Genomic DNA, 27981 nt, shown 5'->3' on the forward strand with positions numbered 1-27981 from the left:
CTGTAGAACCAACCATAACTTGGTGTGGGGGGGGGGGGGCTGAGGCCAATTTTCAGCACATTATTACATTAACATTAATTAACAATACTGAGTAAAGCAATTACGGTTGCTGCTTTGGAGCGTTTTTATGGTTTTTATTGTTTTAACTGATTTTCTTGTTTTAGTGTGATTTTTATGGCGTGTTATTGTATTTTAGTTTTTGTAAACTGACCTGTGATAAGTTTTTATGAAAGGCGGGACAGAAATTGAACTCTAAAGAAACAAATACTAGCTACTTGTGGTTCTTCCCCACCCCTGTTGAGGTACCCACAATTTTAACCAGCATCGTACAGGATGGCAGAGAGGTCTATCAACTAGTCGGAGGGCTATAGGCCACCTGCAGAATAAAAGGCAGGATGCCTTTGAGTACCAGTTGCAGGAGAGTAACAGTGGGAGAGAGGGCCTGCCCTCAACTCCTGCCTGTGGCTTCCAGCGGCATCTGGTGGGCCACTGTGCGAAACAGGATGCTGGACTAGATGGGTTTCCTTGGGCCTGATCCAGCAGGGCTGTTCCTATGTTCTTATGGCATTCTTAGGCAGTTTCCAGAGAGGACAGAAGAAGATGGTCCCCTCAGAGAAGGGGGAACTGACCTGCCTGCACCCACCAGAAGCTGATGCTGCCACTGCCCCCCCCATCCATCTTGGAGGCAACTGGCTTCCTCCCTTGTTGGTTCCTCCTTGGTGTCACACGCAGCTCATCTGGTCTCAAGCACCCAGCTGCATTGAGCCTCTGCCACTTGTTGCCAATGGGACCAGCCCAGAGCCCTTCAATGTTCCTGCTGTTGTTGCAGGATATTCCTACCTGGAAGGAAGCCAGTAAAAAAGGCCCCACAGGTTGGATCATCCGGCCCCCTGGCAGGCTGGTATTTTCCAACCGACAATGCTGTGAATCAGTGCCAGAGCCTGGCTGCCGATATGTTTCCGGGCAAAATACAAAGTGCTGGTTATTACCTTTAAATCCTTGAACAGCTTGGGTCCGGGCTACCTTAGAGAGCTCCTTCTTCTGTAAGTTCCCGATCACATGTTGAGGTCACCTGGAGAGGTCCATCTCCCACCAATATGTCTGGTGGCGACTTGGAACCGGGCCTTTTCTGTAGCTGCTCCTGGCCTATGGAATGCTCTCCCGGCAGATATCCGCAGTTTAGGCTCACTGTCAACCTTTAAGAGAGCCCTAAAAACTTGTTTGGTCTGGCCTTCCAAAGTTTTTAAATTGTGTTTTAAAGTACTTTAATTTGTTTTAAATGGTTTTGAATTGTTTTAAAATTGTTTTTATATTGTTTTGAGCATTGTGTTTTAATTGGTGTTTGTTTTTGTGTCTTTTTAAAAATTTTGTACACCACCCAGAGCCTTCGGATGGGGCACTTTATAAATGAAACAAACAAACAAACAAACAAACAACACCCTGTCCTCTGGCCCATCCTCAACTCCCTTTCTCCTCTTATCCATTTCTTCTCCCTTTCTCCACCTTGCCTTTAAAAAGCACACAGAGATTACCTTTGATGACCTTCTGAACAAAAGCAAAATTGAAGTTTTAACACCAACAAAAGCCTGTGGATCATGTTGTTGGTTTAAAGAAACGCTCTTTGGCTAGTACAGAAGAAACCAAATAGCTCATAATCTTTGCCCTTTACTTAATTCTTATCAAGAAGATAAAGCTCAGTTTTATGGAGCCATCCAGCACTTGTCTCAAAGGTAGCTAGAGATAACCCTTTGACAGAAAACACTGGAGGAGAGCTGAAGCTCTCCTTTGGTAGAGAAGTAGATTCTTCTACAGTCATGTCCTCCCTATTGGGAAATCTTTTTGTCTGCTTGACTTTTCTTCCTGGATCACATTGTCAAGGTGGAGATAAGGGAGAGCATCCAAAGGTTGAAAGGGAGTGGAAGGCAATAACCTGGATTCAGAGAACTTGCAGCTAAGCTGAAATGCATATTTGAAAATATTTTGAGTTTGCCAACATTCCAGTTGCAAATTCAAAGTTCAGATTTGTGTTTCATGTGTGTGGATTCCTCTCAAAATTCAAAGTAGGAATGTTTCAGGTGTGATTGTTTTTGCAGGCATCAAATAAAGGAGCACAGGGAGGAGAGCTGGATTTGTGGTAGCGAGCACAAATGGTCCCCTTTGCTAAGCAGGGTCTGCTGGTTTGCATTTGAATGGGAAACTACATGTGTACACTGGAAGATATTCCCCTCAGGGGATAATGGGGCCGCTCTGGGAAGAGCAGAAGGTTCCCAGTTCCCTCCCTGGCAGCATCTCCAAGATAGGGCTGGGAGAGAGACTCCCGCCTGCAACCTCGGAGAAGCTGCTGCCAGTCAGTGCAGACAATGCTGAGCTAGATGGACCAAGGGTCTGACTCAGTCTATGGCCGCTTCCTATGTTCCTATGACATCAGCAGGTAGTCATGCTTATCTCCGTGCTGTGAAAAGCTTGCAGCTGCTGTTACAAGCACAAGAACAGGCTGGGCTCTCCCTGCCCCTGCCTTATAGCAGCCTCAAACCCCACATGCCCATTTTGTATACAGCCAAATTGTTTAAAAACAACCTTTTCATTTTTATAGGAAGCAAGATGTAAAGAGAAAAACCAGTTTTGTGCAAGAATATGTGCAAACTGAAAGTAAAACTTTGTGCTGGCAGGACACGCAAGTCTCCACACCACAGACACACACACACACACACACACACACACACACACACACACACCCCCAAGGAAGAAGGAGCTCGTGCCTATGGTGGGACGTGCTGATCTGCATGTCGGGAAAGCACAATGAACTGAGAGAATGCAAGAGACAAATTTGTCCAGGGAGGTCCTCCTCCCGGCGAAACAAAGGCAGTTATATAAGGGCCAGCCACTGCTGCACAGTCACAACCCTGGCATTTTGCAGTGAGCTGCTGCTGCTGCTGCTGCTGCTGCTGCTGCTGCTGCCACCACCGAAGGTGCTGCCCGCCCAGCCAGACAGACTTCTGGCTACTAATCCAACAAGGAGCCACCGCTTAGCACAGGGGTGCCCAACTTTGGGTCCTCAGATGTTGGTGGACTACTGCTCCCATCATCCCCAGCCAAAAGGGCAAAGCCATTCTGGCTGGGGATGATGGGAGCTGTAGTCCACAAAGGTTGGGAACTCATGACCTAAAGCTAGAGCCCTGTGTGGCGTGCAGGTGGTCCCCGGTTCAGCCAGCATCTCCAGGCTCTAGGGCTGGAAGGGACGCCTGCCTGACACCCTGGAGAGCCTCTCTCAGACCCATAATGTCCTAGATGGACCAGGGCCAGCTGGGGAAGGATCAGAGCTCAGTGGGAGAGCATCTGCTTGCATGCAGAGGGACCCAGGTTCAGTCCCTGGCAGCATCTCCGGGTCGGGCTGGGAGAGACTCCTGCCTGGAACCTTGGAGAAGCCGCTGCCAGTCTGTGCTGACAACACTGAGGGAGAGGGACCAAGGGTCTGACTCAGTAGAAGGCAGCTTCCAGTGCTCATATGACATGCCATGAGGGACTTGTAATGAGGGGGTGGTCCCATAGCTCAGTGGCAGAGCACCTGCTTTGCATGCAGAGGGTCCCAGGTTCAGTTGCTGGCAGCAGCATCTCCGGGTCAGGCTGGGAGAGACCCTTCTCTGCTTGAAGAGAAGGAGAGTCTCAGGCAAGGCCGAGCTAGGGACAGAGGAAGCCGCCCTCTACTGAGTCAGGCCCTTGGTCCATCTAGCTCAGTGCTGACTACACTGACCGGCAGCAGCTCCCCAAAGCCACAGGCAGGTGACTTTCCCGGCCCTGCCTGGAGAGGCCGGCAGGGATTGACACGGGCACCTTCTGCATGCAAAGCAGATGCGCTCCCTCGACCCCTGAGCCGTGGCCCCATTCCTCGAAGCTGCCCCTAAGCATTTTTGGTGGTCAGGAAACATTAGGCACATAAGAAGCTGCTGCTGCTTTATACATCGAGCTCAGTATTGCCGACTCTGACGGGCAGCAGCCCTCCATGGCAGGAGTGTCTCCCAGCCCTACCTGGAGAGGCCGCCAGGCACTGAAAGCAGATGCTCCCCCTCCTCTAAGGGGAATAGCTTGCAGGAGACAGGCATGTCCTTTCCTATAGGGAACTGCGCAGTGTTCATTTATACTGCTACAATCCAGGAGAGGCCTAGTTAAAAAGAAGGGCTGTGTACCTAGAATTCAAACGGTACCTGAACCCCCAAAACATGCAGAGATTTTATATGGTGGAGAGCATTTTACTCCTCTGGGAGAGTTAATCCAGAAGTCCCAGCAACAGAAGAAAGAGATCACACAGTCCCCAGACAAATGGTTGGTCTGGAGCGCCCTCTAGTGACCATTTGGCAAGACTGCTCAGCCGCCTGCTGTCTGCTCTTCTCAGCCGAGATGAGCCGGCCACAGAAATGGTACAAGAAGAAACTGGCGTCCTCCCTTTTCCTGGCAGATGGGGCCATCTAAAGCCACATTCTTCACTCCTGCAGGCTTGGCCATCCCATTCCTAGCCCAGCAGAGACTATGGTTTTTGACTAAGCTTGACCATCCTGACACCATCTATCTATCACCTGTAATGTGCAGTAAAAACCACCACCACCACCATATTAACCAGAATCCAAGATGACTTTCCCCAAGTTCTCTGATGTTAGAAACTGGGGCATCATCTTCAACTCAGAGTCCCCTTCCTTTCAGGTAAATACAGGGAGAATCTGTATTTAACCTGGGTTTTTAAGGGGGTGGTTTTAAATTTAGAGACGTCTTCCATTCAAGTAAATATGGTAGGAATTTTTCTTTAAAGAGAGTCATGAATAAATGACAACCCAAGGCCTGAGGCAAAGGAAAGGTACAGTTGGGCCGTGGAGTTGGCGTCCTGGCCACCACCGAGCCCTGTGGTGGTCTTTGGTAGACTACGGGAGGGCTTTCGGGCAGCCTAGAGCCCCCCCCCCCCCGTCCTTTGAAGCAAGAGAGAGGCCAACAGGTGCTGCTTTTCCCACCCCTGAAGCAGAGAAGCAGCCGAGGCAGGAATTCTCCACAGCAATGGCTCTAGGCGGGGGGGGGGGGTGGCTGGCTTGGGCCATGGTGGTCAAGGGAGCCCTACCTTTGGGTTCTGCGTTGGGCTCTGGCCATGGTGGTCAAGGCAGCCCGGCCGTGGCTGGCTCTCGGAGGAGGCGTCTCTCTCCTGTGCCTTTAACAGCAGTAGCCCCACCGAAGGGCACAGGTGTGGCTTCTCCCCTCCCTGCTTGCAGAGCTTTGGAGGAGTCATCAAGGCAGCCCTGGAGGCAGCTGGGCTGCCCTGCTGTGCTCAGGTCCAGGGAGCTGGGCGAGAGGCCCCAGCAGGTTGGCCTGGCCTCTGTGAAGGTAATGCGCACCCCACCCCCAGCTCCCAGGTGAGGCGGCCTGCTGGAATGCTAGTGCTGCTCCTGCACTCCTGCTAAGCAGGCCCAGAGGCAGCGCCTCTTCAAGCGGAGATGCTCTGAGATTTCGCAGGGGGAGAGCAACCGTTCCTCTCCAGCCCCAGCACAGCATCCCTCCAGTGGCTGTGGCTGGTCTGGGGTTTCTTTTTCCATTGTGAGCCCTTTGGGGACAGGCAGCCAGCTTGAGCAATTCTTCTTTTTCTATGGCAGCTGCTCTGAGAACTTTTGTTGGAAAGTGGTTTGTAAACATTGGTAAGAGTAGCAGCTGCTAACATCTGGTGGGGTGGTTTGTATTTCCCACCCTGCCCCTCCCCCAGCAGGCAGGTCTGTTCATTTACTTATTTAATCAATCCAATTTGTACACCACCCCAAACTTTTGTCTCTGGGTGAAACTCCCCTCCCCCGCTCCGCCACCGCCATACTTGCAGGCCATTTCCCTGACCTCTGTCAAAAGACCTCTACTGACTCTCTGACCAAGAAGGGTCCGTGTTTCCATCACTGGCTGACTGCATGCTTCCTGGAAAGGGGGTATGAAGAGTACGGTGTTTCCTCATTGTTTATTCTGAGTAGCTGGTATTCAGAGAGACTATCTCTACACATGGAGGCTCCACTTGGCTATTTCAGTTAATAGCTGCTACTGAATCTTTTCCCCATTAATCCGTGCAATCTCCAAAAGAAGTGTCATCATAAGGTGTGCCCATCACTCGGATGCCTAGAGTTGGGAAGCTTCTCGTGGGTCATCTCTAGCCCACCCCCCTGCTTAATGCAGACAGTTTGGAGTTCAAGCATCTCCAGCAGATGGCTGGCTAGCCTGAAGTGAGTCTTGTGGGAAGAAACGCTTTCCTGCTTTGCCTGCCCTGAATCTACTATCCCCCTTGAGTCTCTGAGACCACCACCTCTGTGTCCATCACCTGCTTTCTCTGCAGGGGAAGGGGAGAACAATTCTCTGGAGGGGTCCCTGCAAAGGTCCCTGGAGGATAGTTTGCGGAGGGGCCTCTGAAACCTGAAGTTGATTCTAAAGTAAGACCCTCGGGATGCCCAGCAAGTGTTCCTTCAGACATTGCCTATGGAAAGCTGAACAAAACCAACCCAAGCTGTGGGTTTCAAAGCTGCACTCCTTGGCTAAGAAGCTAAGGTCTGATAAGGAGCCCTGCTAGCAGCTTCAGTTCAGCAAAGCTTATTTTAAGGGAACACAGAGAGGCACTGCAGTCTTCCGTTTCTCACACCTTACCTTGATTGCCAAAACCAGTGGCTAAATGATGGAATTATAAGCCTTGGAGCAGATAAACCAGCCTCAAAACACCTGGGCCTGGTTCACACAGCTGTTTGAATCTAGGGTTAATGTGGGTTGCTGACATCTGTGCAATTGTGTGAATCCACGTCAAGGTGTTTTATGGCCTGAGATGAATCTGAGATTCCCTTTTTGGCACGAGTTCTCACAATCGCACTAATGCTGGTAACCCACATTAATTCTAGATTTGAATGGTTGTGTGAGCCAGGCCATAGTCTTAAAAGCGAAGAGGGCTACCACAGGAGAATGGGGCTGCCTCTGGTGGTGTTGGGCTGAGGATGATGGGAGTTGTTGCCCAACAGCATCTGGAGGGGACCCAAGCACTGGGTCTTCCCAGCCCTAGACGGCTGTGGGACAGATTCTAGCTGCCTTGGGCCACCTTCTCCATTCACTGTCTTGTCCCTGCTGATCAGGTGCTGCTTTGTGGTCTCTAGGAAGCAAGGATGACTAAAGAACGCCATGGGGCAGAAGCCCAGCAGTGGCCCCTCTTCCCGACCCCTCCGCCCGAAGTCCTGGGAGATGTACTGGGTGAGCAATTTGGCCCCCTGCCCTTTATGGCGCCCATCACCCGCATGAAGAGGAAACCTGCTGGGCACTACTTCCCCACGGAGAACCGGGAGCAGGTGCTGGGGCGAAGACGGGCGGCCAACGCCAAAGAGAGAGAGAGGGTAAGCAGGCCAGGGCCCTGAGGCTGCAGCCCCCCCAAGCAGGCTTGCGCAGGGGGAAGTGGCCACTATCTCACTGGACCCAGTGGTGGGGCTTCCTTCCGAGTCAGCCTGCACGGGCTTGGGCTCCATACTAGCCGTGTCTGGTTCCCAAGTCAAAAGAAAACCCACGTTCAGGTTGGATGAGACTCTATGAATTGGGTGCTGCGTGGACCGGGAAAGGTGCTTGCTCACATCCTGCCCTCTGGTTGCCTAAAAGATGCGGAATGTCCAAGTGCTCTGAGTTCCTCATGTTCCCCGCAGGGCGTGGGGCTGCTGCTGCCTCCACCGCTCAGGGGCAGGGCCGAGGCTTTGCAGCAGCAGGAGGTCTCTGGCCCAAGCCTTGGCCTCTCTAGGAAAGGCCCTTCTCCTTCGACTGTTCTAGAGTTGCTGCCAACCAGTGCAGCCGATACCAGATGGACAGCCCCAGAGTCTGACTCGGAAGGCAGCTTCCCATGTTGACATAAGACCCCGGGGTTCTTGCAGGCTGTGCAGCTGCGTGGCATGAGATGAGAGACCAGCTTCTGGTCCAAGGGCTTGAGAAGGGGGGCAGCTTTTCTCCCCTTCCCATAGCTGGGTGGCCCTTGCTGCCGTGGGGCCAGTCAGAGCTTTGCTGGGACACTTGTGCCTCTTGCCTGGGCCCAGGAGGTGAGGGGTGGCTGGCCGCTGCAGCGGCCTTGTGCAGAATTCTCCCCACAGGTGTGCCCCAGCCTGGCCCCCCCCCCCCCGATGTTCTGCTTGATGGCAGCTGGCCGTGGCCCTCTGGGGCTTCGGAGGGCCCTTGGCCCTGCCTGGAGCTGCCTTGCTTTGACCCAGGGACCTCCTTCTGCATGATCACAAGCAGGGGCTCTTCCCCTGAGCTGGAAGGATTCCTGCACCGTGAATCCTTCGGGGAATGCTGTCGGGAAACAGCAATAAATGAGCTCTAATGCTTTTGAAGAGAGTCCTTATCGGAGAACCAACGCCACTCTGTGTTGACTTTAGATAACCTGGTAAACTTTGTCACGGTCAGAGGCTGGAAATGTGTCAGCTGCCTCCTTCTGAAGAAAGGACAGAGCTCCGCGTTGCAGAGGGAAGCTAGCTGAAAACTGGGGTTGCTGTTCCTGGGGTCATCCCACTTATGTCTCTGCTAGTGGATGCTACCCCACATCAGGTCATCAGAGAGAGAAATCTTTGGCAGCATCTCTTGCAAACTGCTGTTTTTTAGCCTATGTCCCTTAAGGTTATAAGAAAACCCAGCTCTGTGGGTGAGTGGGGGAGGTCCCTATAAACTTTGCAATGCCTGGACCAATTTGGACTAGTTGTAGGGACACAGAGAGGCACCTCCCAACAGTGGAGTTTGGGATGATGTCATCCACCCCAGTTCAAGATGGCAGACACATGACTGAGCCAGGCTAACTTGTGAAGATGACCATCATCAGTTAAGGTTATAGTGAAAGTAGGCAGATTCACTCTTAGCAACACTTTTTGTTCCAGATCTATCTGTCTCGGATTTAGTAGTCTCGGGAGCGAGGTCAGTTTGCCAGGATCGGATGACTCTCTCCCTCAGAATGCTGAAAAGATGCCTCTGGTATCGAGAGGCCATCTCCCAAGAAGCAGGTCCCATCAGCTGACCCTTCTAGGCTATTAACAAGCTGCCTTCCTCACAGAGGGATGACTGGCTAGTAACCATGACATCATGTAAATACTTGCACAACAGTAGCAAGGTTTCTTCGGTATTCTGAAGCACGTCGCAAATCTGGATTTGGGGGCTTCTGAAAGAGTTCAGTCTTCAGTCTTTTAAATGTGTTTAATCCTTATTTCTCTGGTGGCCCTGCAGAGGCTACCTCTGAGGTGGCCCTGCCATGAGGCCAAGCGGGCAGCTACCTCCTCAGGCGGCAGGTCCTGGAAGCCAGGAAGGGTGGCAGTGGGCTGTAATCTGACCCCTGGGATACATGGCGGGGAGGATTATCCCCCAAGAGACTCTCTTGCACAAAGTCCACGCAGGAGTTCTGCAAGGGCGTGGTGGGCTTGGCTAAAGCTGTAATCGACTGCCCTCATTTAGTTATTTTTTTGCCTGTTCTCCCACCCAACACACACATACTTTTGTACATGAAGAATGGAGGTTTAAAGCCCCCTTTCACAATGTGTAACAAGTCGCAGTTTCCTGCTGCATCTGAACTCAGGAAACTGAAGTTTGTTCAAACCACCACTGCATAACAGGCAAAGATCTCAAACCACGAGCAGATCCCAGTTTGACACCACCTCCCCCGGCTTGTTTCCTGGGGTTTGAACAAACCAGCCTCCCGATTTGGGAGGGATGCAACAGGAAACTGTTTCTAGCAAACTGAAGCTTCCATTTTCCTTCCCTTGCATGTGGGGAAGGGAAGGGAAGGGGAAAGGGAGTTCATGAGGAGGCTCATAGTTATACAACACAGCTGGGTTTGTGGCTGCATCTGAAAGGGGCCTCTGTCTGTCACCACTGAGCTGGACTCTCCAAACAGTTGTCAGCCCAGAAGTGCTACTGGAGACCAGTCCTTGCCTACCCAAAGGCAGAACCTTCCATGTAAACCCTCCTCCTCCTCATCCAGATTAGTGTGCCATTAGCAAGCAGCAGAAGTGAACAAGGACTAGGTCAGTATGGATGGATCTAAGGCTCAGCTGGGGTTCTGCTCTCAGGATGAGTTGTGGAAAGCAAGTGCAAAGGGGTCTGTTCTTCCATCCTGACTGAGGTTCTCAGGAAATGTGAGGCTCTTGACTTGAATCGCCTGCTTTCCCTTTGTTTAACAAACAGATAAGGAACTTGAACAGTGGCTTTTCCAAGCTCAAGGCTCTCGTGCCACTGATTCCCAAAGACCGGAAGCCTAGCAAGGTCGATATGCTGAAAGCAACAGCTGAATACATTCGCCTGCTACGCTTGATTTTGGAAGAAACAGGAGGACTTCAGGTAGGAGCGAAAACCAGCTTCCTTCCATGTTGGTCCCACATTAGTTTGAAAACCAATGTCTTAAAGCTTCCTTCCATCTGGGAATCCTTTCCACCCTGAGCAGTACTTTGGGTGGTGCTTATATCGGGTGGTCACAGCCCCCACCAACAAGCCCCATCTGCTGCTTGTATCTGGTAGGTCTTTTAACCTTTGAGGTTTTTATTTGTTACTGTAACTTTTAGCACAGCAGGGAAATGACTTGCCTAGCAAGCATGAGGTTGCGGGTTCAAATCCCTGGGTATGTTTCCCAGACTATGGGAAACACCTCTATCGGGCAGCAGCGATATAGGAAGGTGCTGAAAGGCCTCATCTCATACTGCGCAGGAGATGGCAAAGGCAAACCCCTCCTGTATTCTACCCAAGACAACCACAGGGCTCTGGGGTTGCCAGGAGTCGACACCGACTCGACGGCACACGAGTCGGCACACTTTACCTAACTTTAAAATGGGGTTTTAGCCTGGTCTTTTAGCTTTTATCAGTTTTTAAATTGTTGTATATTGTATCTATTTTACCAATGTGTGAGCCACCCTGAGTAGTAGTGTGCTGGAGGGACAAGGTATAAATATTTTAGATCAAATAATTTATAATAATGAAATAACACCATTAAAAATGAAATGAAATGATAGCAAATGTGTGGAGGCATTCAGTTCAGGCATGGCTGTTGGATTCACTGCCCAGTTTCCTGTCCGCTTCTAGAAGCTGGAAGATCCAGCCGGCCATCCACCCCCTGGGCCTGCCTCAGTGCCAGAAACTCTAGAGAGGTGTCCGTTGAGAAATACCCTCCCACAGAGCACCGACTGCTATATTAAGACCGAGACTGATGTTGCAACCGTGTGGACAGATGAGGTGGCGGAGGGGGCCCCTGTGTACGCCTGGGAGGAGACCGTCCTACCCGCCTACATGGGGATTGTCGAATTTCACAAAAACGGATAACTGGTAAGCTCCTTTCCAGCACTTGCACATGTTTTTAACTCCATGCCTGATGGGAAAGAGATTTCCCTCTTGGTATGTCAACTGCCCTGCTGTCTCAGAAGCTGTTACATGCATGGCAGTGAGGACTAGTAACTTAATTTTGTGTCCAAAGGAAAGTGGAAGTCCAAATCTGCATCCTCAGATTCTGACACAATTCAAGAGGTGCGTCGGGAGCAGCAGCATAAGTTTCCTCCCCTTGTAGAGGCTTTGGCGGGGGGCAAAATTGTGCTTTCACTCTTTCCTCTCCAGTTAGGAAAAGATCTTGAGCTGAGTTTTTCAGGGTGGGAAGCAGAGGTGGCGCTCCCCTTTCTGCTGCCGAAGGCTGGCAAAGCAGCCCCCCCCCCCCCGATCCCATGCCAAAACAACACTTGAATCTTTTTTTTTTTTAAGTGCATGTAGATCCATGCATGATTGAAGCAATGGGAGTATCGAGCCTTAAGCCGGCTGCTGCTGAGGCCCATCTGAACTACAGCCGGCCAGCTGCTTCCTTCCTGGGCTGGCTTGCTGGCTCCTTTGCAGGCGGTGGGCAGCTGCAGCATTGGGGCTGCTGTGGGAGTTGGCGGAACCTGAACCCAGAGCCTGCGCTGCCTGAGCTGTTCCCAGGACTGGAGACTGTGGTAGGCAGAGGAGTCTGTACATGCAGGCAGGGTCCCTTGATGCCCTCAGGTGTCCCCACCTAGAGCTGGCCTTTCTTGAGGGTGCACAGCCCCAAAGGACCAGGCAGCCAGTCCAACAGGTCAAGCCCAGGGTCTTGTGTGTCTCTTTCTTTCCTCTTTTATTAGAGAGTGTGGCTGAGTTTAGGCATAACATGAAACCATGGTGGTGTTAACCATGGTTCAGAAGAACCTACACCCTGGTTTGAACCTCTGGATGTGCAACAGGCAAACCAGTTTCCAGCGGCTCGTCTGCTTTTCTTCCCAGCTTCCCAAGTTCCCCTCTAGCTCTCTGGTGGTGCAGCGGCTGGTGGCCCAGACTTGCCATGGGCTGTTAATTCAGACATGACAGGAAACTGCAGTTAGCACACACTGTGGTTGGCAAACCAGCTTCATTGTGTTGGCTTCAGACTCTGGTTTGTGGGCAGCCTTTGGTTCAGATGGAAGGTGAACCATGGCTTTGTGTTCTGTCTGAACCCAGCCACTGAGTACCTTTGGTTGTCTGTCTTTTCGGGCAGAGGGCCCACAGCAGCCAGGGCTTTGGCTGGGGCTCACAGCTCCCCTTACTTGGGGAGAGGCTGTATCTCAGAGGCAGAGCTGCAGCTTTGCACGCAGAAAGTTCTGGGTTCGATCCCTGGCGTCTCCGGTGAGCAGAATCTCACCCTGGCTGCAGAGCTGCTGTTTGTCAAAGCAAACCATACTGGACTGGGTGGGCCAGTGGTCTGGCGCCATGTCAGGCGGCTTCATATAACCACAAAATCTGGAATTGGTCCTGCCTCCAGTGTGTGAGCAGGGTAGAAAGCAAAATGCAACGTTTACAGCACAACCCTTCATATCGCTTCTAAAATTCCATTCAAAGGTCGCTGAGTTTTTGTGGGAAAGCTCAACTACTTTTCAAACTGTATTGACAAAGGAGGGAGTTTGATGTTTTGTTAGGGTTAGCAGGACATAAATACGGAGCATGGTAGGAATACAGAAATGTGGTGACGGACATGGGTAGCTCTGAGGCTGCTAAGCAGACAGCTGGGACTCCTGGCCTGTAACCACCCTCTCTTCCAGGATCCAGTTACGGATGGGTGGCAGATCTTCTCTCCAGGGATGAGCACTTGGAGTCAAGCAAAGGTTCTCTTTTTCTTTTAAAATTGTGCTTCTTTTGCTTAAAAGATAATAAAGCCGCCTCGCTGGGAGTTCCTGTGTTGCACCAGTAAAGTTTGATCGCTGGGCCAACCTTCATTGGGAACAGAAGAGCCATTTCCCTGCGCAGGGGTGCTGGGGCTGGTGTGTGCCCCTCCCAAACTGCCCCTTTGGGGACTGCTGGCACTTCCGGCAGCCAGAATCCAGGGGCCTTTTCCAGTGTTGCTGGGAGAAGGGCGGGCATAGAAACAGCGGCTGTGATCCAGCTCATGGCCACCGTCCTGGCCAGCTTTCCTTCTCCCAGATGATGGCAAATGGCTGTAGCTCATGAGGGCAGCAGAGGCGATCTGTGTCCTTCCCAACTCAGAGTCCTGCTGTCAGCAGGCCCGGGCTATTCAGTTCTGCCTCTTCTGTAAGAGGGTCATATTGGCTGCCGCTGCAGAATTTGCAGGGGACGTGGCCGGCTGTGCCCTTGCAGCTCTGTGCCCTGCAAGGTCACCTTGTATGTAGCCCAAGGACTCTGTTCTAGCAGAACAGGACTCCTCTCCTCCTGCTAGTGTGAAAGTATAGACTGTAAGCCCCGCAGGGCAGAGACCTATCCTTTTTTTACTGAAACAAATCCATGTTCTTTCCCTATTGGATCCTGTCTCCCCATCCCCTGCCTCCGTCATCTCCCTTGTGTCAAATTTTAGATTGTAAGCTCTTTGCGGCAGGGACCTGTCCTCTTAGAGTCTGCAAAGTACCATGTATGCTGATGGTGCCGTAGAAGAAACAGAGGCAGCTCTAGAACCACCAGCCTGAGGAAGCAAAGGGGTAGCAGAGGATGTCATATTAGGGGAGCGAGGATTTGGCTAAGCATTAATTACCATATCTCTATGAGGATTTATTTTCCTCATTAATGAGAGGAGCTTGACATTTTCAAACTTATTCAGAAAATGGACCAGATTCCTCTTAGAAAATGCTGTCTTTGGGTTTGGCCACACCTTGCACCTAGTTTCCCCTTCCTGGCCAAGCCCATCTAGACTGGGATGGAGAAAGAGGTCAGCATCAGGCCAGCTGAAATCTGCAGGGGAGATGAGCCTGCACCCACCCAGGGCCCCCTTCCTGGCCAGGAAGGAAGCGAAGGGGCTGGCCGGGCTGCTGGGGGGCTGGAGGAGTCGCCTGCCTGCCTGGCTGTGTTGGCTTCTGCTTCTGGGGTAGAGGAGTGAATGGATGAGGCTTCATTAAATGGGGGCCTTTTAAAATAACGAATCCAAGCTATAGAGCCATGGCGGTATTGTCGGACACTGCAGTCAAGTTCCAATCTGGTGGATGCAGGGAGCAAGAAAAATTGGGGAGGAGGCAACACCCCAACCCCTTGGAATCCTCCCTGGCAACAACAGGGGAGTCAGTCGGCCTTCGTAACTCCATCGTGAATTTTACTTCCCCACAGCCTACTTCAGTACTGGCAAACCTCTCTCTTCCAGACCTTTGAGCGGCATCTCCGTTCCGACGGAACTCTAAATCTCTTGCGGCTTATTTGATCACCAACAGACCATGCAAGCCCCCTGCCTTCATTCAGGCAGCCCTTAAATCGGGGATAGGCTGGTCGGGATCTCCTGATAGGTGGTCTCTGAGTGGTTTGCAGCAGGTTGGACTCTGGGTGGCTGTGCCAGCTGCTGCCTCTCTGCCCAGCCTACCTTGCAGGCCTGTTGGGAGGGAAACACTGCAGAGGGAGACCCGTGTGTGTGTGTGTCACCCTTTGCTCTTTGGAGGAGAGGCCGGCTGGACATGTATTGTTGTTATTTAGTGCACACTGCAGCTGCATCAGGAGTATATTGTGTGCAACTGATAGTGATGGGCACTCGGGCAGTGACCCCAAGCATTAGATCTGGGGTGCTACAAGCATGTTCCCATGTCTCTGAATGTTGGAGTGTATGCTGCTGCACTGAAATTCCTAGAAGCCACTTTGGTGCTGACTTTTCCCTTTTCTGAACAGTGGCTCTGAGAAGCAAACATGGTGCTCCCAATGGGGACTTATCAGTGCTCAGCAGCCTGATAACAACCCAGTTCTGAGTTGTATCGACTCACAGCAAAAATGTCTGTTACTTAATATGCTACACAATGGTCTTGGCTGTTTGTGATGCAACATCACAACACTGCCTCTCAGGCAGCATCTTATCCAGTGCAACACTTAACAGGCCTTTGTTATAACACAGTGTGTGGTTAGCTTTCACAAGTATCCAAGCATGGAAAATCAAGTGAAAATTATCACCCGCGGGAAGCCATTCTCTCTGTGGGTATCTATATTTGCAGCTCTCCATCTTCTGTTATCATTGCTGCTTCTGCTGGTGCCAATTCAATTGTAAGCTCCTTGAGGCACATCCTTTCCCCACTCCTTGATTCTATGATTGCAAATCGCCCTGGGTACTCAATGCACGGTGGTGGTACTACTACTACTACTAGTAGTAGTAGTAAATGGCCAAAACTCTCCTCTAACTCACAGCTCCGGCGATGCAAAGCATCCTTCCATGAGCTGCCGCCCCGAAGTGAAGTCAGCATTGGACCCTTCCCTGGGGGCGGGGGGGGGGGCAAGCACCTCTCCGCCAGCGGCACAGTCCCTGACAGGATTGGGGCGGTGGCTGCTGGCAGCAGCACCGACCGCCGTCCCCTCTGGAGAGAGCCTCCCGGCTGCCACCTGGCCAGAGGCGCCCACGGGCGAGCCGCATCGCGGGGCCCTGCGTGGTGGTGTGGGCGGCGATTGGATAAAGGAGGCCGTAACGAAGACGGACCGTTGCGTCACTTTCGCTCGCTGCAGCTGCAGCAGCAACCGCCGCCGCCGCGCTTGCTGAGCAGGGGCCGCGCTCCTGCGCTTGGGCTCGCCTGCCAGAGGGGGGCGCTGCGAGGGCGCAGGAGGCAGGGTGGGAGTCGCCCTTTTGTCACCGGCAGCGGGTTTCGGCCGCCCCCCCCCCCCCTCGCTCTCGGAAGGTGGCTGCTTGCTGACGCGCAGAGGGGGCGAGCGAGCGCGGGAGCGAGCGCCAGGGACGGAGCCTCCTCCGCGGCTGCGCCTCCCGCCCGCCCTGCTGGGAGCAGCAGCAGCAGCAGCAGTTCTCGGTCCGGCGCTGATTTCTCCCCTCTCTAGGTGCGGAGAAGAAGGAGGAGGAGGAGGAGTGGGCACCAGAGAGGCGTGGCGCGGCGGCGGCGGCGACGATGCGAGCGGCTCGTCTGGGCGCTGCTGCTGCTGTGGCGAGATGGCGAGCGAAATTGCCTGCTGCTGCCGCTGCCTGCTCGGCGTGTGACTGCTGCAGTGGACGGCCAGCGAGCCGCCGCGCCAGGGAGGTGCTGCTGTGAGGCGAGCCGCTTGCTGGAGCCTCGCCAGCCGGCTGCCCGCCCCTGGCCGGAACGAAGGTGCCGCCTGCTGCGACGGAGGCCGCCGCCACCGCCTCGCCTCTGGCAGGAAAGGGGGCTCTGCGCTCCGATGCTCCTCCTCGGCTTGCCCGGCTGCAGTCTCGGGAGAGCCCACCCAGGTGAGCGGATTCCTCCCGGGAGGAGCAGGAGCAGCAGCCCTGCCTGTCCTCTCGGCTGCGTTGGCGCCGCCACGGCGGGGATGGGGCTGAGCTCTTGAACGGCAGCAGCGGGGAGTTGCTGTGGGTTTAGACGCCCTTGCCGATGCGGGCGGGGTGGGGGGGGGTTTGTCGTGTGTGTGTGAGAGACCCTGACTGTGCTGCCGTTTGCAATGGCGAAAAAGCAGCCGCCGCCCCCCGCCCTGCCGAGGGCTGCAGCTTCTGGCCACTGCTCAGGCGCCGGCTTCGAGGAGCGGGCGGCGGCGCTCTGCCCCTCTCTCGCCTCGCCTCGCCTCCCTGCCTCCTCCCCGACCGAGGAAAGCCTGCTGCGCCGGGAGCCGCGATGCCCTCGAGATGCGGCGGCGGCGCTCCGGTCCCGTTTCCTAGGCAGCAGCGAGCGGGGGGGGGCTGTTTTGGGCTCCTTGAAGTAGACGAAAGCGTGGGCGGGGGGGGGGGCGCGTTTTGCTGAGATGCAACGTGACGGGTTGGTCTCGGTGGTCCCGTCCATCAGCTCTAGACGGGCCATGTTGTTGGCCAGTTCATCGGCTTGGCTTGCGCTTCTTCCTGGGCTGCGGTGTGTGTGTGGGGGGGGGGGGGGGTGAGTGGAGGGCAGCGTCTCGGACTCGGAGCTCCTCCTTGGCCACACCGGTGGCTCGCCCTCCCCCCGCCCCCCCGCTCCTTCTCCTGAATATTCATCCTTTGCTATTGTCGCCGCCGCCGCCGCCTTTCTCTCTGGCCCATCCTCCTCCTCCTCCTCCTCCTCCGGGACCCTCGGGACCACCGCAGCCCCGGCTCGCCCTGCTTCTTCGCATCCCTGCTTCTCGCCCCCCCGCCCGTCGAGGAGGGGCTGCGAGTCACTCTCCCTGCTGGCTGCGGACATCCAGAGCTGGCTTTTTCTCCCCGGGGGTGAGGATGCGCTTCCCTTTCCTTCCTCTGCCCTGCGCCGCCGGGCGCATCTCCCGCCGCTCCCGTGTGGCAGTAAGAATGGCTGGGGGTGGAGCGCCGTCCGGGGCATTTGGCAGCAGAGTCATAGGAAGGAGCAAGGCAGACAGAGCCAGAGGCCACTGCCCCGAGGAACTTCCAATCTGCGTGTTGACAGCGGGAGAGAGCACACCCGCGTTGCATGCCAAAGCTCCTAGGTTCAGTTCGGGGCGTCTCCAGTTGGGGCGGTGAGCTGCTTGCTGGCCGGCATGAATGGCCCTATCTGCTAAGCAGGGTTTGCTTTGGTTTGCATTGGGATGGGTGACTCTGTGTAAGAGATTCCTCTTAGGTCAGGGGTTCTCAGACTGGGTCCATCAGTTGTAGTCCAGCCACATCTGGGAATGGAGCCATCGTTCAGTGGCAGAGCATCTGCTTTGCAGGCAGGGGGTCCCAGGTTCCCTCCCCGGCAGCACCTCCAGGTAGGGCTGGGAGAGATTCCTGCTTGGAACCTGGGGGCCGTGGTGGGGGCTGCCAGTCAGTGTACAGCTAGATGGACCAAGGGTCTGACTCTGTAGGAGGCAGCTTCCTGTGTTCATTAAGGGTAGCAGGATAGCAGAACGTGTGCCCAAGACCTGAGGGGGGGGGCTGCTGCCAGTCAGAGTAGGCAATAATGGGTGAGATGGAGCCAAGGTCTGACTCTGTAGGTGGCAGCTTCCTGTGTTCACATGAGTTGCGAGCAAAGGAGGCAGTTACTTGTTGTCATTGTAGTTTGTCTGCTTGAGGCCTAAGCCAAGTCTATAGATATTTAGATCTGACTTTCAGTTCTGTGATTTTAGTCTCCAACTTGGGGGTTTCAAAATTGCTTTTGAGTTTGTGGGGGGGGGAGGGGAGAATACACTTGGTTAAAGGAGCCCAGCACCACCTTCTCCTTTGTATGTGTAAGTTTGGTGCTGTCCTCGGGTCGTGAGCATGAAGGGCCCCCTCTGCTAAGCAGCAGGATTCGCCCTGGTTGGTTTGCATTGGGATAAGATACTACCTAGGAGTGCTGTAAGATATTCGCCTTAGGGGAGGGGACTGTCGTTCAGTGATGGAGCCCCTGCTTTGCACGCAGAAGGCCCCAGGTTCTTTCTCTGGCAGCACCTCTAGGTGGGGGGGGGGGAGGGACGGAGACTCCTGCCTGGAACCTTGGAGAAGCTGCTGCCAGTCTGGGTAGACAATATTGAGCTAGATGGACCAAGAGTCTGACTCAGTGTAAGGCAGCTTGTAGTACAATCTGAATTTCCAACATATAATCTCCTTGAAGCATCTTGGTCTCCTGGGTCTTTTTAATGCAGGAGAATAGCCAGCATGGTGTAGTGGTTAGAGTGCTGGACTAGGACCGGGGAGACCCGAGTTCAAATCCCCATTCAGCCATGAGACTTGCTGGGTGACTCTGGGCCAGTCACTTCTCTCTCAGCCTAACCTACTTCACAGGGTTGTTGTGAAGAGGAACCTAAGTATGTAGTACACTGTTCTGGGCTCCTTGGAGGAAGAGCAGGATATAAAATGTAAAATAAATAAAAATAAATAAATAAAGCCTTGATGAAAACTTCCAAAGGGCAGCCTGCTTTTGCTGCAATAAATGCACCTGCATTTAAGATCCTACAAGGCTCCTTGTTGCCTTGAGAAGATCAAACTGTTGAGGAATCGGAAACAGAGGTGCTCCTACCCCTGGACTTTGGGGCCCAAGTCCAGAGCCTCTACAGCCCCCAGGCAGGGCCAGATTAAGCTAGTGCGGGGCCTGTAGCATATGTTACAAAGGGGCCCTAAATTTTAAGAATGCGCATAAATATTAAAACATAAGTTATTTACTTGCATAGTAAAGTAATTCAATTTGAACGAAATTATTTACCTGTATCATGTCATTAATGACGTCCGTAATGATTACATACTACTTCAGTCATGCTCGAGGAAGAACACCATGATGAGTTTGCACGTGTATTTTCTCTTCCCCCCTCAAAGCGGGCATTTATACATGGCACACAATCACACTACTCGCAAGTCACAAAGTGACACTAATTAATGGACACTCACTGATATCTGACCGTGTCCAGCCCTGGAGTCGCACTCCCCATGTCACAGGCTCACTGCAGAGGCGCACCCTCCAGCGGCTTGGGAGCGTGGGAGAGAGCACAAAGGACAGCACGCCGGCACACGACACAGCAAGGAGCCAACCAGCGCACGCCTGCACACACGCAGAACCCACCACAGGCAGCATGCAGCTACCCCGGCATGTAAACAGCAGCATTGCCAGAGCGTGAGAATACGGTGAGATGCCCATTTCACCAGACAGCTTGTAAACATTGAGTGCGGGGCCCTCGAAAATGCGGGGCCCATAGCATGTGCTACTTTTGCTACTAGGTTAATCCAGCACTGCCCCCAGGGCCCCCCAAATCCTCTTTAGACTGTCCTGGGTGGTGTGGTCGCCTGGCGGAGCATGATGATGCTTAGTCCGCAGGGGAGGGAGGCCTCCGAAGGCCTTTAGGTCCAGGCTCCAAAATCACCGAGGTGCACCTCTGATCAGAAATGTAATTCATCAGGTGGAAAGGTCTGAGAACCCGCCAGACCAGCAGAGTCTGTCTGTCTGTCTCTCATTACCTGTCACTGGTTAAACTCTGCCCTATATTCTGTCATTTGTGAAGAAATAAGTCCACCGAGTCTAACAGCTGGACTTGCTCAGAAGTAAATGTGCAGAACATTGCAGTTGTCTTGCCTTTGCTTATCCTGGGATGAAAGGGAAGTCTGAAGACAGTGTGCTCAGGACTGGAGTCCCCTTCAGAAAAGCAGGAAGTTCTCCGACTTCCCTTTCATCCCAGGATAAGTGAAAGGCTGATTAGTCCACGGGTGGGCGACCTTGGCTCGCCAGCTGTTGTTGAAGTCCAACTCCCATCACCCCCAGGAGTAATAAACTGGCCGCCCCTTGGTTGCCAAGAGGCTCCTGGAGGGAAGTGGAAGCCTCCCGCCCTCTTAATTCCAGCTGTTCCACCTGCTCTCCTGAAACTGCTGAGAATATTTCCGTACCTTTAAGTTTTACCCCTGTTCTCTTACCTGCCCGGGTCAGTTCAGTTTTGCATCTTCTAGGCTGCTTAAACGACTTCCTCATTTTATCTCTCTCTGCTTGTCACTTTTCACTGAATAAATAATTTATTTATCTCATGTAGCTCTTCCTAATTGGCAAACGTTTCCTTACTGTTATGGGCATTCTGTTTGAGAGCCGACACGGCTTAGAAAAGTGACATCTCTGTTTCCATGGTTATGTTCCGCTTAAATTCTAGTGGTTTGAAGATGCAACGACCGCATCTCTCTCTTTTTGGCTGCTTTTTAAAGGTGTGGCTGCTTGTTTCTATCACAGGCAGTTTCATGATCCTTATGATCGAAGAGCAGCGTGAGAATATGCTAAGGAATCAATTTCTACTACAGGGCATGTGACCTGTGGAAATTTGCAATACAGGCTTTGCAGAACGTACATTCGAAATCTGAGAACCTCAGCTGGAAATTTCCCCCTCAAATTCATTTCCTTTCTAGTTGGAATATTGGACCACCAAATTGGCAATGAGTAACTCATGGCCCTCAGGCTGGATCAGGCCCCTGAAATGATTTTTATTTGGTTCCTTATAACCATATCACATTTAAATCAAGGTGTGATGAAATATGGAGAGCTGGTCTTGTGTTAATGAGCATGAATTGTCCCCTTTGCTAAGCAGGGTTCACCTTGGTTTGCATTCCGATGGGTACAGACATGTGAGCACTGCCTGCTGTAAGATATTTCCAACAGGGGATGGGGCCGTCGCTCAGTGGTAGAGCACCTGCTTTGTGTGCAGAAGGTCCCAGGTTTACTCCCTGGCAGCATCTCCAAGTAGGGCTGGGAGAGACTCCTCCCTGGAACCCCGGAGAGCCACTGCCAGTCAGTGTAGGCAATATTGAACTAAATGGACCAAGCGTCTGACTCAGTACAAGGCAGCTTCCTATGTAATGCCTACCTACTATTTCACTTTTTAAAGCACAAAAGTTTGCTGATGCCCTACGGATAATCAATATATGGTGGGTGTGGGTCATCCTCCTGATGGAGTACGTCCACTCTGTTTGGTGGGCTGCCACTTGCAGTGGTGGAAGCTGAAAACTCTGTGGCATGTTTGTGGCTCTGCTCCTGGAATCTCTCTCGATGCTTCAGGTGGAGGTGGCGGCAAGAGAATTGCTGCTTCAAGCCTGCGTCTGCCATCATGTCCAATTCCACTGAGAGGAGGGCTGGTCTTGCGGTAGCAAGCATGACTTGTCCCCTTAGCTAAGCAGGGTCTGTCCTGGTTGCATTTGAATGGGAGACTTGATGTGTGAGCACTGCAAGATATTCCCAACAGGGGATGGAGCCTCTCTGGGAGGAGCAGAAGGTTTCAAGTTCCCTCCCTGGCAGCATCTCCAAGATAGGGCTGAGAGAGAGATTCCTGCCTGCAATCTTGGAGAAGCCGCTGTCAGTCTGTGCAGACAAGACTGAGCTAGATGGGCCAAGGGTATATGGCAGTTTCATTTCTTTGTTCCACCCTGTGATGATCACTGTGTTTATTTTATCTAGCAATACATTTACTTGTCTGGGGGCAATTCACTTTCTGATCTGACTAAAAGGGTGACTTCGCTGTCGCCACAACTCACAAGGCACTTTGTAGCACCTGCTTTCTGCAGTTTGTCATAAATGCAAGAAAGGTGTAGCATCTTTCCTGTATTGATCCCAAGAGATAATAATAGAATCCTAGAGTTGGAGGGTGCATGGAGGCCATCTAGTCCACCCCGCTGCTTGATGCAGGAAACCCAGAGAAGAAATCGATCCCCCACAGATGGCTTTCCATTCCAGTCTCTGCCTGAAGGCCCCCCCAACAAGGAAGAGTCCTGCCCCCAACTGGGTAACTGGTCCCGTTGTCAGACTGCTCCTGCCGTTAAGATTCTTGTCCTGTTCAGCCCTCCAGGCCTTAAGTCCCAGAGGGTAGATTTCAGCTGAGCACTAGGAGAAACGTTGTAGGAGCAAGAAATGTGAGGCAAATGCTCTGCAGGAAGGGAGGAACTGACTTCAGTGCAGTTCACCTGGTAGCTGTCACAGATGTCGAGCTCCACACAGGAGTTTGCTCTAAGCAGGCATTCTGCCGCCGCCACCACCCCTGCCAGCTTCATCAGTATGCTTTGCTGCAAATCCATTTCTCAGAGTGCCTACTTGCCCCGGGGCGAAAGTGTCAATTATTCCTTGAGCTAAGCAGGGTCTGCCCTGGTTGCATATGAAAGGGAGATTGATGTGTGAGCACTGTAAGAGATTCCCCTCAGGGGACGGAGCCGCTCTGGGAAGAGCAGAAGGTTCCCAGTTCCCTCCCTGGCAGCATCTCCAAGATAGGGCTGAGAGAGAGATTCCTGCCTGCAACCTTAGAGAAGCCACTGCCAGTCTGGGTAGACAATACTGAGCTAGATGGACCCAGGGAGTAGAAGTAGAAGGCTATGTTCCACTCCACAAAACTCAGCGGTGCAGTCACAAGAGCTTTTGCCTGCAGTTCCAAGGGTGTTGCCTGCTTTGGTCAATGTGGGAGCATAGGAAGTGGCCTTCTACCGAGTCAGACCATTGGTCCATCTAGCTCAGAATTGTCTACCCAGACTGGCAGCAGCTTCTCCAAGGTTGCAGCCAGGAGTCTCTCTCAGCCCCATCTGAAGATGCTGCCAGGTTGGGGACTTGGAACCTGCTGCATGCAAGCACTCAGATGCTCTTCCACTGAGCTACGGCCCCACCTCTTCAGGGGAATATCTTCCCGTGTTCACACCTGTAGTCTCCCATTCAAATGCAAACCAGGATGGATGCTGCTTAGCAATGGGGCAATCCATGCTTGCTGCCACAAGACCTCTTCTCCTTCTGTATTTTGTACTTTGACTGAACTGTGTGGGCTCTGGTGCCAGAGGAGAGCTGGTCTTGTGGCAGCAAGCATGCTTTGTCCCCTTAGCTAAGCAGGGTCTGCCCTGGTTGCATTTGAATGGGAGACGAGAAGTGTGAGCACTGCAAGATATTCCTTTCAGGGGTTGGAGCTGCTCAGGGGATGGAGAAGGTTCCAAGTTCCCTCCCTGGCAGCATCTCCAAGATAGGACTGAGAGAGATTCCTGCCTGCAACCTTGGAGAAGCTGCTGCCAGTCTGACAATACTGAGTTAGATGGACCAATCGTCTGACTCAGTATATGGCAGGTTCCCTATGTTTCTAATGGTCTGACCTGGTAGAAGGCAGCTTCCTATAAAACACATATTTTTTAAGAGGCTTTTTGATGTTTCACCTGTTGCTTATCTCTGGTAGGTTCTTTAGTTTTTACAATTCTTAGTTTTTAGGTTTTTTAAAATAACATTTAATTTGACATTTTAAAATCTGTAATTCTGTTTGTGGTTTTAGCTTGGCTTTTTAACTGGTTTATCTTAATTTGGTTGATTTTATTAGTCTGTTTTTTGCATTGTAACTATTTTATAAATGTTATGAGCCACCCCAAGCAGTAGTGACCGGGTGGGGGTGGGGGGGTATAAATATTTCTGTGACCAGCTGGTTCATGCAGAAAAGCAAATCAGAAGGGGTGAAAGTATCTGGGGAACTCATTGTGCCTGCCCCAGTTCAGACCATCTTGCAATGCTGCTTTCTTTGCTTCTGTAGCTTTAACTTGTACATCATTTTTGAGTGAAAGCCTAGGCTGGCAGAATAATTGACATTTCTGCCCAAAGGGAGGAAGTACTTCACAAAATGCTGATAGAATTGTATTTGCACTTGAGGCGAATTCTGCACTATAGAGCCAGTATTGCTGATGTCACTGGTATTAGCCAATGGGTGCCCTCTATAGCTGGCTTTCCCCTGTTCAAGTTGAGTTGCTCTGAATGCCCAGAACAAGACCTTCCACAAATCATCTCAGGAGAGAAAGATGCTCATTGTTTCCTGAGCTGTGGAGGTGCTTTTGAACTGTCTCTGTTAACAACTGTCCCCTGGGGGAAGGGGACAGATTTGAGCACCCATCTTTCCACAGGGACTCATGGTATGGGCTCTGACTAAAATAGTATCTTTCCAAGATATATCACAGAGGCAGTTATCTGCCACTATCCCCCTAAAGGGTTATTTCTCCACCAATGCGGGAATCCCTCCTTGGAGGGATGCTCAAGAGGCGGTATGCTGAGTGCCATGTCTGTCCTCTCTCTCCCACTCCGTATGTGATCTTTCCAACCTCGTTGAGGTAGCTGAGGCTGCATTTGAGCTTGCAGCAATACAGTAGTCCCTGCCACCTTTAATATGTTGCACCTCCCTTCAGCCTATGTGTCAAACAGCAATTCCTTCCTCAGAAAGGGTTCACCTCTCTGTCGCTTTTCTTGCTTCTTTTCTGGAATGAAATGTGTGTTTCATGAGCAGGTGCCTCTCTATTCCCCATTGGCTGCTAATGACAAGAGGCCTCCTCCTTCTCAGGATATATACTCTCAGTATATGGCAGCTTCCTACGTTCCTGTATGTTCCTCTCCTGTTGCACCGATGTTAACAGTTGAGTGGATTAATATTGATCTTCTGACTGGTCTGTGCAATGTTCAGATTGGAAATGAGGGTCATGCCAGTTAAGGTCCATTTTCTGATGACAAATATTGTTTTGTGTTAGGATGATATTTTAAGGCGGGGAACAGCAAGAAGTGTCATATCATGGCTTCACCCCATCAATTTCCGTTTTCTCTCCATAGATTCCATATTGATCTCCATCCCATTGCTTCCATTTTGGGTTTTTTACCCCAGTTCTGATTTTTATGAGGTCACAGTACATTTATTGATCTCCCACCACCACCACCCCACTCTTCCTTTTATGTAACTGACATTTTAGAGATGCATCACTAAAGATGCATCTTTTGCTGGGAGACAGCAGAGGCATCTAAGGAGCAGGGCAGACTAGAGGCAGCAGAAGCCTGTAGATCTTTTGCTGTGCAGGTGGAAACTCCAGATTGTGAGGCAGCACAGTCTCCTGGCAAGTTCTTCTCTGGAAATCTTGTTGAAATGAACTGGGCCATCTCACCAGAGCTTGAGAAGGAGAACTCAGGACCACAGGAAGCTGCCATATCCTCAGCCTTCCTTCAGCTGTACGACCCCCCCCCCCCCAGGAAGCCCAACCTCAACCCCCAGGTTGAGCCCCCAGGTCCACGGAGGTCCAGACGGGACTGACCTCATCCAGCTTGTTCTGGTAGCACGGGAAGGAGAAGGTGAAGCCCAGTGGCAGCTTCTTGTCCTTGATCTGGAGCTGCTCCATGAAGCTGGCCAGACATTCTGCAATGTGGTCAAAGAGCTGTAGGGGGAAGCAGAGGCAGGCACAGGATCAGGGGATGGGGACCCACCAGACACCACACCACACTCCAGTTCCCCTCACCCCATTGCTGACATTCAGTAGGTCCTGACCCTCAATGAAGCCACTTTGCTCAAACAAAATGTCATGGGTAGCATAGGAACATCGGAAGCTGCCATATACGGAGTCAGACCCTTGGTGCAGCTAGCTCAGTATTGTCTACACAGACAGGCAGCCACTTCTCCAAGGTAGCAGGCAGGAGTCTCTCTCAGCCCTATCTTGGAGATGCTACCAGGGAGGGAACTGGGAACCTTCTGCTCTTCCCAGAGCGACTCCATCCTCTGCCCCCCTTTAATGGCAGGCCAACAGCCTTTTGTCTTTGCTTATTGTTTGTTTCCTGCTTTTCCTCCTGAGACAAGCCCAAAACACCAAGCACTCAAACCTCAATGAATAGATGCCTAAGCCACAGACCAGAAACATTATTGCAAATCAATCTTCTATTAGTTCATCACAGAACAATTAGAATAACACAACTTAAAGCAACAGATTCTTTCACCAGCAGGAACTTAGAAAGAGGCCTTCAACAGACCCTTGGTCCATCTAGCTCAGTATTGTCTACCCAGACTGGCAGCGGCTTCTCCAAGATTGCAGGCAGGAGTCTCTCTCAGCCCTATCTGGAGATGCTGCCAGGGAGGGAACTGGGAACCTTCTACATGCAAAGTAGATACTCTAGGGAATGTACTAAAATGAATGATGGGGAGTGACCACTGAAAAGCCCCCCCCCCGCACCCAGTTTCCTTCCAAAGGGCTACAGGAATGCATGGAATTTCCAATTGGACGTTCCTCTGGCCATTCGTCTGGCCATTTGGAAGGAGGAACATAGGAAGCTGCCTTCTACCGAGTCAGACCCTTGGTCCATTTGGCTCAGTATTGTCTATGCAAACTGGCAGCAGCTTTGCCAAGCTTGCAGGCAGGAGTCGTCTTTGGAGATGCCAACAAAGTAGGAACAACAGAATTGCAATGCAACACGAAACACTAATGCAGTGCCCTGCAAAATACACCATCCTTAGGCAAGAATATGTAAAATCCACAGAACCTGGCATGGAAAACATCTTCCTATATAAAGCACTGTATAAATGCTGGCTTCTCTTTAGCAGCCCCACATTTTGCCCCCCAGGCCAGCCTTGGCCAAGTGGCCAGTTGGGGAATCAGCACACACGGCCGGCCGGCGTGAGTCAGCAAAGACTGCGGCCATGGAAGTGCCACTTTGACGGAGTGCCCGGCCAGCCGTGTGACCTTCTCCTCAAATGCCCAAGTGCTTTTAAATGAAGCGTTGGCATTTGGGAAAGGGGCTTGCACAGCTCATCAGTAATGGCTGGCAGGTGGTGAGGTTCCAGACACGGACTCTGCACCCTGTTGGTGCACCATCAAGCCTGCCTCCTGAGCTGCTGTTGTGGAGAGCCCTTTCCCAAGATGCAGCTCCGTACATAATTGGACTGCTGCTCCTGTATGGACCGGCCCCGTCCTCACTAGGGGAGACCCTGCTCCAAATGCCCCTCCTCTGAGGTGAGGTGGGGGGTGGTCTCCTGCCTGGGAAACTGGAACACCCGACCAGCACCTGTTCTTCTAACTTTGAAGCTCAACGGAAATCTGTTTTACTCTCTCTTTTTTTGACTCGGTGGTTTGGTTTGGTTTGGTTTTGCTATCAGCCTCTTTAAAGCTTCCCCCTTTTTAGCCCTGTATTTTGTTGATGTGACCCAGCCCATCGGGCACCGTTGCAGGCCTTTGCAGAGTCTCGCTTCTCTGCTGCCAACATGACATTGAAGCCAGACTCTGCTGTGTCTCCTTGGGAGAGTGTGGGCAGATCAGACCTTTTCATTACTGCAGGATGGAAGGGAAATGTGTCTTTGGAGCCGCAACTGAGGTCGCCCGTGGAATTTCCTTGGCAGGCAAGGACCGTAAATTGCTCTTTGCTCGGAGGAATGTTTGCAAGTCGCTACCCTGATGATGTGAGGTCAGCTCCATTGGTCTGGCAGCCGGAC

General features: G+C 52.2%; 2 protein-coding genes across 3 annotated transcripts in view; both read left to right on the forward strand.

The window, feature by feature from the left end:
- The first annotated feature begins 5266 nt into the window (after positions 1–5266).
- FIGLA (folliculogenesis specific bHLH transcription factor) lies at positions 5267–11310 on the forward strand. The gene is made up of 4 exons (XM_053270212.1): positions 5267–5361; positions 7143–7376; positions 10186–10338; positions 11074–11310. The coding sequence occupies exons 2-4, from the start codon at positions 7152–7154 to the stop codon at positions 11308–11310; spliced, it is 615 nt and encodes a 204-aa protein (XP_053126187.1). The 5' UTR covers positions 5267–5361; positions 7143–7151.
- A 4599-nt stretch (positions 11311–15909) lies between these two features.
- The window catches only part of ADD2 (adducin 2), a 72775-nt gene continuing 60703 nt past the window's right edge, over positions 15910–27981 (forward strand). Inside the window, exon 1 of one of the 2 annotated variants that reach the window (XM_053269368.1) lies at positions 15910–16642. The gene's annotated coding sequence lies outside the window, so the exon portion shown is untranslated. Of the gene's footprint in view, positions 16643–17565; positions 17585–27981 lie in introns of those variants that run through there. The other variant, XM_053269371.1, reaches the window with a different exon arrangement.

This window comes from Hemicordylus capensis, chromosome 8 (assembly GCF_027244095.1).
Source record: "Hemicordylus capensis ecotype Gifberg chromosome 8, rHemCap1.1.pri, whole genome shotgun sequence".
Taxonomy (NCBI): domain Eukaryota; kingdom Metazoa; phylum Chordata; class Lepidosauria; order Squamata; family Cordylidae; genus Hemicordylus; species Hemicordylus capensis.

Bases quoted from the DNA above. Each gene is read 5' to 3' on its own strand.
- FIGLA (XM_053270212.1), top strand. From the start codon at position 7,152: ATGACTAAAGAACGCCATGGGGCAGAAGCCCAGCAGTGGCCCCTCTTC. The intron at 7,377-10,185 runs GTAAGCAGGCCA...TTTAACAAACAG, and splicing joins ACGCCAAAGAGAGAGAGAGG to ATAAGGAACTTGAACAGTGG. The intron at 10,339-11,073 runs GTAGGAGCGAAA...GTCCGCTTCTAG, and splicing joins AAGAAACAGGAGGACTTCAG to AAGCTGGAAGATCCAGCCGG.